The sequence below is a fragment of the Stegodyphus dumicola genome, chromosome 11 (assembly GCF_044657685.1).
Source record: "Stegodyphus dumicola isolate Sdum_Otavi_A_Nest chromosome 11, ASM4465768v1".
Lineage (NCBI taxonomy): Eukaryota > Metazoa > Arthropoda > Arachnida > Araneae > Eresidae > Stegodyphus > Stegodyphus dumicola.
This window is the reverse complement of record NC_140778.1, coordinates 57760558-57773188: the sequence shown is the minus strand read 5'-3', so window position 1 is coordinate 57773188 and position 12631 is coordinate 57760558. Positions and strand designations below refer to the sequence as shown.

The 12631-nt window shown below is 31.2% G+C and overlaps 1 protein-coding gene across 1 annotated transcript in view; it reads right to left on the bottom strand.

Moving 5' to 3' along the window:
* The window catches only part of LOC118190652 (proto-oncogene tyrosine-protein kinase receptor Ret-like), a 169918-nt gene extending 158437 nt beyond the window's left edge, over positions 1-11481 (bottom strand). Inside the window, exon 1 of the mRNA XM_085826739.1 lies at positions 11297-11481. Within this exon, the coding sequence (XP_085682865.1) occupies positions 11297-11336 (40 nt within the window). The 5' untranslated portion in view covers positions 11337-11481. The remainder of the gene's footprint in view (positions 1-11296) is intronic.
* Positions 11482-12631: the final 1150 nt, after the last annotated feature.

The window sequence follows — 12631 nt, the reverse complement described above, 5'->3', positions numbered from 1 at the left end:
ACAACTTAACGAGAAATTTGCAAATAAAACTAAAAAAGTCCTCTGTCTGAAAACACATTGAACCACTGTAGAGTAACCAACTTTACTGAAAGAGATGAAATTGGTTCTCTACGCCTTTCACTGCATAAAATAATTTTATTTGATAACAATTATATTATAAATAATTTTATTTGATAACACATTGAACCACTGTAGAGTAACCAACTTTACTGAAAGAGATGAAATTGGTTCTCTACGCCTTTCACTGCATAAAATAATTTTATTTGATAACAATTATATTATAAATAATTTTATTTGATAACACATTGAACCACTGTAGAGTAACCAACTTTACTGAAAGAGATGAAATTGGTTCTCTACGCCTTTCACTGCATAAAATAATTTTATTTCATAACAATTATATTATAAATAATTTTATTTGATAACACATTGAACCACTGTAGAGTAACCAACTTTACTGAAAGAGACGAAATTGGTTCTCTACGCCTTTCACTGCATAAAATAATTTTATTTGATAACAATCCATTTTCCATAGGAAAACCTTATCACAACCAGCAAAAGCAAGTAGGTTTGAAAATAAACAATCAACAGTATACGTGAAAAAAATTCATTTTGCTACTATTTAATAATTGATATTTGCAAATAAAACTAAAAAACACATCGGTCTGAAAACAAATAGAGCCACTGTAGAGTAACCAACTTTACTAAAAGAGATGTCTTTGATTCTCTACGCGTTTCACTGCATAAAATAATTTTATTTGATAACAATCCACCTTCCCATAGGAAAACCTTATCACAACCTTTTTTTAAACAAGCAAGTTTGAAAATACGAGTAAACAATTAATAGTATAGGTGAAAAAAATTCATTTTGCTACTATTTAATAACTGATATTTGCAAATAAAACTGAAAAACACATCGGTCTGAAAACAAATAGAGCCACTGTAGAGTAATCAACTTTACTAAAAGAGATGTCTTTGGTTCTCTACGCCTTTCGCAGCATAAACTAATTTTACTTGATAGCAATCCTTCTCATAGGAAAGGGCTTATCACGCATTAGCTAAGCATTTTAGCCATTTGACTCCAATCCAAACTCCATTACTTGGGCTCCTGAAACCTGGAAACCATTATTACAAAAGAAACATCATTTAATTTCCCACTTCAGATTTATTAAGTAAACTGCGCCTACAGCCAGACTAAAAAGCAAAGAAAATAAAAAATTAAAAAAAAGGCTCCTATTTATTCTCGTAACCAGATGCTTTGAATAATATAGAGGGCGATGTCCTCTCGTACATGTAGTCCCTACAGCAACGAGTGCATGACGACGGAATTACTAGTAATAAAATTGAGGACTTGACTTCAAATTAACGTTAGGTACAGACGAAATTGGTCTGACGAGTGAAATTTTCTAAACATTGGCTACTAAATCGATAAAAATGCTTCAATAATTATTATATTATTTTATTAGAAATTTGGAAGATAAATATTACCGAGTTATAATCCTGAGCAGGGATTTGAAAAATTTATATTTTATTTGGTAAATGTATAACTATTTTATTAAGTAATTTTTTAATGCAATAAATACTTTTAACCCTTAAATGCATGAATTTAAATTTAAAAATACATTAGAACTGATATCGAATAAAATACGAGTAAGAAAACTACTAAAAAAATCTAAGTTTTTATTCCAATTTTTGAAAAAAATATTATTAACTTTTACAACAAAAATATGATAGGCAAATATGAAATAACAATTTTATGTCATAATACCTACCTTATAAACTTTTCAAACAATTTTAAAACATTTAATGCATCAAAATAACAAAAAACACAAACTCAAAAATTCGCGGACACAGATGATGTCCACACGTTATACATCAACTCACAGTAAAGATCGTTACACCGTCAGAGGTGCCACTACACTGAAACTTTCAAAACTATACGTTATAAAGTATTTCTCCCGCCTCCTTAGCGTGCCTTCGTGGTGTAGTGGTTTGCATGCTGGGAGTACATCCAGAGGTCCGTGGTTTGACTCCCCGCAAAGACGTTGCTTATTTTTCATCTTGCCTGCTTCCTCATGACTCTACAGTGGCGCCCGAACTAAAAGGGTGGTGGATGATGATTCTCCACATCCAGGACTTGGCGACTGGTTCCCTTGAAAACGACAGTCGCCCTTTAAAAGAGGGAGTATGTAAGGTATTCCTCCCGCTTTCGTTTCATGCCTTCGTAGTGTAGTAGTGTGCACGCTGGGCGCGTATTCCAGAGATCCGTGGTTCGATTCACGGTGAAGGCGTTGCTCATTTTTTTTTTACTCCTGCTTCCAAAATGTCTCTACAACGTAAAAAGTGTGTACCCAATTGTTTATACTATGCAGTAAGCTAAAATTTGTGTTTTTATTTACTTGACTAAATATGAGTACATTGCCAAATGGCAATTACATGCAAGTAAGGGTTAAATTGCCAGCGTTACGGACAATGTATGTAACGCCGTCATTTTATGGAATACCTAGGCATTTTATAGAATGCCTGGTGTTTTTTTGGCAAAGTACAAAATATGAGAATTATTATAAGGCAATGAATATAATACCTTATAGTATCTAAGGCAACTTCCCGTTGATAAGTCTGTCTCCTGCCTGCTCAACAGTCATTCACTTATGCATTTTTAAAAAATTTTTAGATTAATTTTCATTTGCTAAATTGGTGAATTTATTTTCATGTTTTGGTTTTGCACTTGATTTACTTATGCAGTCTGAATTTAAATGTTATTATAAATAAGTTCAAAAATTAATTCTATTCTTTTATATGTTTGCACATTATTTTAACTTTAGTATATACATTTTTGTTAAAATTTGAATTTCATTCCTTGCAGCAATGGCGCAAAGAACTAATTAAATTCCTATTTATTCAATGTATTTATTCAATTTATTCTTTTGAAACAATTTCTTATAGTATCCAACTCTCTTTAGCGACATAAACTAATCTAAGTCCTATTAATGAACCAGACGACTTCTCTCACAGACATGAAATAATACCAGCACGGAAGAAGGTTGAAATTAACCCTTTAATAATTTCAACTATGAACAGAAAGGCACGTAATCCGTGCTTTACAATAACACCACCAACTTGAGGTGGAACTTAAGCTTAGATACACAAATCAGTTTAAGTCTAAAAAGAGTAGTGCTGGAGTAGGGCTTTCGGTTAAGGCTAAACTAGGTTGACTCGACAACATAACAGGCGTGATAATTATTCTAATGGTCAAAAGGTGTATCAGCATAACAGCAAGGACAGAAATGAAACGTGCGCTAGCTAGTGAAAACACCTCTGAATAAACTCCGATATTCCCCCGTTTAAATACTCGCTTCATTTAACTTTAAATTAACATTCTGGCGAGGAAATGCGAGGGGAAGTTCAGGAGTTCAGGAAAGATAACACAAACTTGAATAATAGGTTAAATGATCTAAGGGAAACCCTAGAACCTAGGAATTCTATACAATGACAAATGCTATTTAGGTAAACTATTAATGGGGCATTCTTCAAAAATAAAAATGTTATTTTGAAAACATAGCGTAAATGTGACACTAAATAACCAGTTATTCAAAATAAGTTAAAAAAAAAAAAACGTTAAAAGAAAATACATTAAAAGAAAAATACGTTAAAAGAAAAATAAAAGTTATGCAAAACAAAACTTATGCTTTTATCATTAAAAAAGTATGAAAATACAGGGGTTGGACAAAAATATGGAAACACCTTTAATAAAACATGTTTCTTTGCTTAATATGGTGTAGGAAACCCGTTGGCAACTAAAACAGCTTGCAGTCTTCTCGGAATGGATAAATACAGTTCCTGTATGTTTGCCAAGGGAATATTATACCATTCTTCCTGCAAAACGGTGGCAAGTTCAGATAACGATGTTGGAGGTGGATAACGAGAACGCACTTTCCGTTCCAATGTAGACCACAAAGGTTCGATAATATTCAGGTCTGGTGACTGTGGTGGCCAGGGGAGATGGGACAACTCATCCTCGTGCTCAGAAAACCAGTCCTGGACAATGTGAGCTGTGTGAACAGGGGCTTTGTCGTCTTGGAAGACACCATCACCATCGGGGAACAAAGTTTGTACCATGGGATGAACTTGATCGGCCAAAATGTTCACGTAAGTCTTGGCAGTCATGTGCCCTGACACAGTTACCATGGGGTTAGCAGAGAACCACGATATGGCTGCCCAAACCATAACAGAACCCCCGCCATGTTTCACTCTTGGCAACAAGCAGTCTGTATTATAGGCTTGAGATGGCGTTCTCCAGACGTAAACTCGGCCAGAAGTGGGAAACAATGTGAAAGAAGACTCGTCAGACCATATTACTCGCTTCCACTGCTCTATAGTCCAGGCTTTATGACTTAAACACCACCTTTTCCTGTTACGGGCATTAGCATCACTGATGAGTGGCTTCTCAATTGCAGTACGGCTAGCAATTCCATGTTTATGAAGCTCCCTTCTAATTGATTTGGTACTCACAGGGTTCGGTAACACAACATTCATTTTAGCAGTAACTTTTGCAGCTGTGGTCTTCTTATTTTTCGTCACAATTGCCCTTAATGATCGTCTGTCACGATCACTCAGGACACACTTTCGTCCGCGCTGTGATTTAGCAGATGATGTTTTTCCGCTTTTCAAAAATGCGGAATAAATCTTCGATACAGTACCTCTTGAAACACTAAACACCTCGGGTACCTTGCTTACGGAAGCACCTACCATACGTGCTCCAACAATTTGCCCACGTTCGAAGTCTGTTAACTCTGACATAATGCAATGACAACCTCAGATAACAGTACTCCGACAACAACTGAACTGTTTAGCACATTTACGAAGTTGTATAGGTGGCGTCGGTAGTCAAAAACGCCAGCGCCACCTACATATTTCATTAAAATCAATCTTTCTTTTCAAACATTCATTTCACAAGGTGTTTCCATATTTTTGTCCATCCACTGTATATGAAATGTACGGAGTTATGGAATGAACGTATTAAATGTATGGATCGTATAAGAATTATGAATGAATTCATTAAATGCATGGGTATTCAAAACAATCTAAAGATGTATTTCATATTTCGCTGGTTTGTCATTTGATATTTTATAAATGCCTAGGAAAAATTTATTTTCTAGGCATTTATAAGAATTATACATTTATAAAATTTATATTATATATTTATATAGTATATAATTTATATAATTATTTATAAATCACTTATAAGAATTATATATCAATCGGCAGGAATATTAATCGTTTCAAACATTCTCGGCAAGTTTCGGCATTCTATAAAATGCTTAAGTATTCTATAGAATGTTAGTTTTCATACACGGCCAGTAACATTTGTACAGTTTTTAACTTTAAGGAAGACTTTTAATAATTATTGATATAATTACTATTGGAATAATGATTGCATATATTTCTGATAAATATTCATGCGTGAAAATAACTCTATGCAGAATTCTCAACGTATCGTTTGCGCAAGATTTATATTTACGTTGTAGTATTAGTTCCTAACTTTGGTACTAATAAAGTCGTGGAGATTACATTTAGTTTAAAACCAGTTATTAAATGTTAATTATCTTTCCCATCATCCTCATTTCCATTTTCCTGCCGGAATGCAAATTTCTAGCTCGTGTGATATTCGAATAAGATAGAAAGAAGAGAGTATTTAAACGTAGATTTTAGAGGGTAGAAACAGAGCGTGTTCTGACTGCCTGAAGGCCACGTTAGTAATTTCATTCTCTTGCCAGTAGTATTATATGTCTTTATGTTATTCTAGGCATTAGCCTTGTTATGCCGATCTTGCAGTTAGATCATAGCCAGCTCGCGCATTATTCTATTTGTGCAACCTTTGATTAATGTACTTGTCTTAGTTTTAGTTCATCCATTATCTTTGATTTAAGCCATGATTGTTCGCTTAAATCAAAGACGAGTGGTGCCGTCTGTTAACGTTTAATTGGCGAATGTACTTGCCTTAGTTTTAGTTGATCCATTATGTTTGATTTAAGCCATGATTGTTGGCTTAAATCAAAGACGAGTGGATCCGTCTGTTAACGTTTAATTGGCTAATGTACTTGTCTTAGTTTTAGTTCATCCATTATGTTGGATTTAAGCCATGGTTGTTGGCTTAAATCAAAGACGAGTGGTGCCGTCTGTTAACGTTTAATTGGCTAATGTACTTGTCTTAGTTTTAGTTCATCCATTATCTTTGATTTAAGGGGTATCAGAAACCCCTATACGGACAATGTTAAATTGGCCATTTTCGATGCACCTTTTCTCAAAATCTGCTGTAGATACACGCTTGAAATGCTTTGTGTAATTAAAGTATACCTATCTGATTATACTGAAATGAGATTTTGAAACATTTTGAATTTTAGAGTAATTTACAGAATATTTTGTTAGGCATAGTAAAATTTAGCACTTTTCTCACACAAAAAACTTTTTAAAATTTTTTATTCCAAGTTTATCACAAAAAGTTCATTTCAGTAAATATTAGGAAACCTAATAAAAAAGCCATAAAAATTTTAGATACCTGTAAGCAGCAGTTCCTGAGAAAAGGTACACCGAGTGTAAAAAAATCACGTTTGGAGAAAAACGCGTTTTTATGTAAGAATCCTCATTGATCAAAGCAGTCGATGACATATTAAAACTAGATTTTTTTACAGTTCTAATTTTCATAGAGATTAAAGAATGGTATTTTTAGAAAGATAAAAGTGTAGATAATGTGAAAATGCAAAAATCCGAAACCCCATTTTTTTTTAAGATTTGGGGGTTCCAACACCAATTAACGTTTAATTGGCTAATGTACTTGTCTTAGTTTTAGTTCATCCATTATGTTTGAGTTAAGCCATGATTGTTGGATTAAATCAAAGACGAGTGGTGCCGTCTGTTAACTTTTCATTGATTCAAACAAAAGTGTCCGTTAATCTCTCTCCCTATCTTAGGAGTACTTATTAGGCAGGGAAAATTCGCATGTAATATCCCGATTTCTCGTACGTTTGAAATGATTTACGAACACGGAACTGTACAAAGTTTTATATAAATAATGAAATTTATTTTCACATAAAGCATTTTCTGGATTATGTATTTATGGCATTAATTGCTTGTAAATCACGTCCTCGTGGCAGAATTTTCCCCCACAAAATCGTTTTGAAAGAAATTTAAAGCAAAGCAAGCATTTGAAATTTGCGTCACCTTCTCTTTCGTCTATACATCCGGCAATCCACAAAAGAGCAAAGCAGTGAAGCTTTGAATACTGCCTTCAATTTTTTAATAGATATATTACCATCACATCGTTTTAGAATGTTATTTTCATCATCTTCATTTCCATTTTCCTGCTATTTCCATTTTCATGTTGCCAGTTTTAGAATGTTATTTTTTTGAAAAATGCTTTTGCATTTAAAAAAAAAAAATAACATTCTAAAACGATGTTTTTAGAATTTTTAGAATTTTATCTTTTTAGAATTTTATCTGTTTTAGAATTTTTAGAATTTTATCTATAAATAAAATTCTTATAACATTCTAAAACGATAAGTAACGATTAAGAGTATTCTAAAACGATGTTTTTAGAATTTTATCTTTTTAGAATTTTATCTTTTTTAAAATTTTATCTTTTTTAGAATTTTTAGAATTTTATCTTTTTTATTTATAGATAAAATTCTTATAATAACATTCTGAAACGATAAGTTTGTTAGAATTCTTATAATAACATTCTAAAACGATAAGTTTGTTTCTGTCGGTATATATTAGTTTGTTCCTGCTATTTGTTTGTGCCGGTATACATTAGTTTGTTCTTGCTGTTTGTTTCTGTCGGCTTACATTAGTTTGATCTTGCTAAGTTTCTGAAGTTTCAGGTTTAGTTTACAGTTTTGATCTAAAAGGTATATAAAAGAAAGTTATAAATATGAACTATAGAATCCTGCCGAATTTCACTGAGAAAAATAATAAATAAGTAGCAAGCCAGTAAAATATTCAGCTAGCTTATAGCTTAGTATATTCAATCTGTAGCCTTATACTGTAGAATCATTAGATTATTTTGAAGCAGGAGACACAAAAATGAGCAATCCCCTCGCAGGGACTCGAACCTAGACCTCTCGAATACGCACCGAGTGTGCTACCGTTACACCACGAAAGCATGCAGAAAGGAGGGACACTGGCAGTGTGATAAAACAGCGGTACCTAGAGCCATCCAAGTTTGAATAATGTAATCCACCACCGAATATGGGCCTCTGGAAACCTGAATTTGTTTTATACTCAACTAGCAGCTTTGCTGCCAGCCTTCGTCTGGCTTTTAAATGTACCGAGAAAATCGCTGAAGGGAACACCAAACGTTAAATTTAAAAACTGCGTAGAATTTTACTCTGCAGAACAACTTCATAAAAAAAAAGTTATTACGTATAACAAAATTACAATGAAATAAGCAATATCCCTTAATACAAATATTAATTATCCTAATAAATAAATTAACCAACTTCTCTTTGCAAAATCTTAAGAACACAAATGGTATAAAGGAGGTTAAGAACTTTGTTTCCTAAACAAAATCACTCAAAACTTTTCAATATCTTAAAAACAGTGAAACAGTTAAATAACATAAAAGAATACAAAAAACATAAAATTCTGAAAAGCAAAGTATAATTAATGATATTTTATTTTATATTTTCAAGAGAAAAAAATTACAATGAAATAAGCTATATCCCTTAACATAAATATTAATTATCCTAATAAAAATTAACCAACTTTCTGTTGAAGAAAATAAATCATGCAAAACTTTTCAATATCTTACAGACAGTGAAACAAGTAAAAATGACATGAAAGCAACTCAAAAAACATAAAATTCCGAGCAGAAGTTTACTCTGCAGAACAACTTTATCAAAAAAAAAAAATCAATAAAATGTATTATATATGACAATGAAATATACCAATCTCTCAAAAACAGTGACATAAGAAATACGATGGAAAATTGTTACCCATCTTTCTAAAAGAATGAAACTACTCAAAATGATGCGATTTCATCAAAAATCTATCAACAACAATAAGAAAGGAAAATTGTTGCCAAAATCATATTTTAAAAGATGTGAGATGCGAGAAGTGTACTCGGAAGCTTCATTTAAAAAATTCTTTAAAAATACAAAATATTATCATTTTCCCAAAATTCCTTTTGTAAAAGCAGTCGCAAGGATGAAAGTGTAAAGTGTCAAAAAATCAAAGGAAAATAAACTGTACATTTTTAAAATAAACTTTTTTAGAGAAAATCCCGTTGAAAAGGTGTTAAGCTCCCTTTGTTAAATAAATTCGTATTTAATCGATTTATTGAAACACGAAATTTATTTTAAGTTCGTAAAATAGCTAAGTGCCTACGTTTCGTGACGATGTGAAAATGGAGTGTGTAGAGTAAAATCTCGGTTTCCTATAGCCCATTATGTCTCAAAATGACGCGATTTCGTCACAAAACATAAAATAAAAAAATTTCTAGTTCGAATTTCGAAAAAATCGCTTCGAGGTGCACTGGCTCTTGTCTATATGCACCTTTGCACCAAATTTCGTAACCGTGGGTTTATTAGCTTACGCGCAGCGCGAACGAAAGACACACACACACATACACAGACAGACTCTTTCTTTTATTATATGTAGAGATTTCATATTTTGTAACATTTTAACAAATTTTTTATTAACAAACGCAACGATTTCAAAGCGAAGAATGGCAACAATGAGAAAGAAAATCATTTTTATGTCCATCGCGGAAATTCTAAAGATAGGCTCATTTTAAAATTATTTTGCAATATTGTTGTTGAATTGAATTTTATGTTTTAAGTGCGAAGAACATGAAATTTGATAAATAAAGATAACACACGAAACGTTAAAAAAACGCTCCTTGGGGCGTAATGCAAAATTTAATAGTTTTAAGATTTTATTATTATTTTTCTTTTTTTTTCACTTTTTATATATTAACGATTTTATTTTAGAAACACTTTTAAAATATACATTAAAATGTGGGATGTGATTATCAAATATTCCACCTGATTGCAAATTTTACTTAAAAATTAGTTACTAATGCATGTTACATTAACTTACATGCTGTAAACAAAAACATCAAATAATATAAACATTTAATTTTACACTGTGATCTTTATCTCAATACATAGATTCAAAAAACATTATTTGCCTTTTCCTATATTGAATAATGACAATAAAATTTGTGTAATATGTACTCGTGAAAAGGGAGTATTTATTGTCAGAAATTATTATCATATTAAAAACAAAAACATCAAATAATATACTAAGTTTACTTTATGATCTGCGTTTTTAACACGCAGATGAAAAAATATAATTTGGCTTTCCACGTACAATGATACATTAGACTGAACACTTATTCGTGGAAAGAAAAAATCATTTATGGCTTGTTACAAATATATTACATACAAAAACATCAAGTAATATAAGTTTATGTTATAATCTGTAGTTTTAACATGGGGGAACAAAAAACATAAATTGTGCTTTCCTGTATAGAATGAGAATCATTATATTTGATATTTATTTATGGAAAAGAAGTCAGTATATTTACTATCGCTAACTAATATCACTGTATAAACAAAAATATCTAATAATATATTTACTTCATGATGTATATTTTAACACGCAGATGAAAAAATATAATTTGGGTTTCCATTTATAATGATACATTATACATGATATTTATTCATGGAAAGAAAGATCATTTATGGCTTGTAACAAATATATTACAAACAAAATCATCAACCAATATATTATAATCTATAGTTTTAACATGAGTAAACAAAAAACATAAAATGTACTTGCCTATATAAGATGATGATACATTCATTATATTTAATATTTATTTATGGAAAGGAAGTAAGTATATTTACTACCGGTAACTAATATCACATTACTAACAAAAACATCAAATAATGTTTATATTATCATCTATATTTTTAACATGGAAAGGGAAAAAACATAATTTGTGTTTTAAAGGTAAAATAATGATATATTATATTTAAAATTTATTACTAAAAAGAAAGCACATATACTGCCGATGATAAATATTATTAGTACAAGCAATTTAATGAATTTTTTATAATTCCTAAAACTGATCTATAAATAAAATTCTTATATATGCAACATTTAAAACAAATGGGTACAGTTCAAAACATTCATAACCGACAAATGGATTAAAACTGAGCAGGTAAAAATTTCAAATTGGTTTAGTGATTAGACATACAAATGTGTAAGAAATAACATTAAGAAAACTTACCGTGATTGATGCTTAACACTAAATAAATTAAACTAAACATTATGATGGTTATGACTGGCAATAAATCAGATCGAATGACCAGTGGTCACAGCTAACTGCGACTGACTGGCAGCTGCAATGCTATGTTTCATCTAAGAGCAGCTGCTACCGCGTTTTAGCTGCCAAGAGTACATCGCCAAATGCTAATGCTCCGTGATTTCCAAGATAAACCCTAGTGTTGTTACGATCCACAAAATATTGGCGCCAAAATTTGGCGCATTTCTCTCCGCCGACGCAGCCAGCTTCAGAGTGCTAAAACGAGTGAATTATGATTACTGTTTTGAGCAGACGCAAGATAATTTCACATTTTGAGAATGCTAGACAGAGAGGAGGCATTTGTACTTACGTTTAAGACAATAAAGGTTTGAGTAATTTGTTTCAACAAAAGACATTTTATGGTGTTTATTTTAACAACAACCAAGAATAAAATCAACACTTTTCTTCGTTGTTTACATTTAAGAAAAATATGTTGAATGGAAAAGAGAATAAGAATGTAAGAAAGTAGGTTGAGTGGGAAATAAATTAAGCTGTGACTATCATAAACAACGAAAAAAAAAAAAAATTGTTTCCATCTTTTCTTCAAACTATAGGAAGAAATCAAATAATAAGAATACATTACAAACTGTATTATCACAAAATTTTAATAAAATAAAGCTTATATGTATGAGTTAAAATAAAATTCATAAAAAAATATTAATTTTTATGCAGAAAATATGAAACCAAAAAGTAAATTTCATTTTAAGATTCCAAATTTGCATTTATGGAAGGATGGTGAATTAAATTCCAAAACCAACTAGTTATATTCATTTTATAAATACCGTATTTCTATTTATTATCCTTTTTATCAAATAATTTTTATTTTCTGATTTCGTAATTATCTTCCTTACCATCGATAAAAATCTAAAGCCGAAATCCAGGAAGCTATGTTTACCATAGAGAAAGCTTTCGCTGTTATTGAGTATTCTGTCAACAGAAATCAGTAAACTAATTGACCTCACATGCAACATAAACGATATTTAATGTGCATTTACGTGTGCTTTTAAATTTATTATGTGTGCATTATGTGTGCATTATGTGTGCTTCTGTACCTCTATCATAACAGAAATCTTTAACGAATTTTTGTGTAACAAACTCAAGGATTTCAAAGCGAGGGATGGCAATGTTGTGCAGAAAAAACATTTTTATTTTCAGCGCGCGAGACTGTGTATCGGAAATTCTAAAGATAATTTAAATTGCGATATTGCTCTTGAACTGAATTTTATCGTTTAAGTGCGGAGAACATGATATTTAATAAAT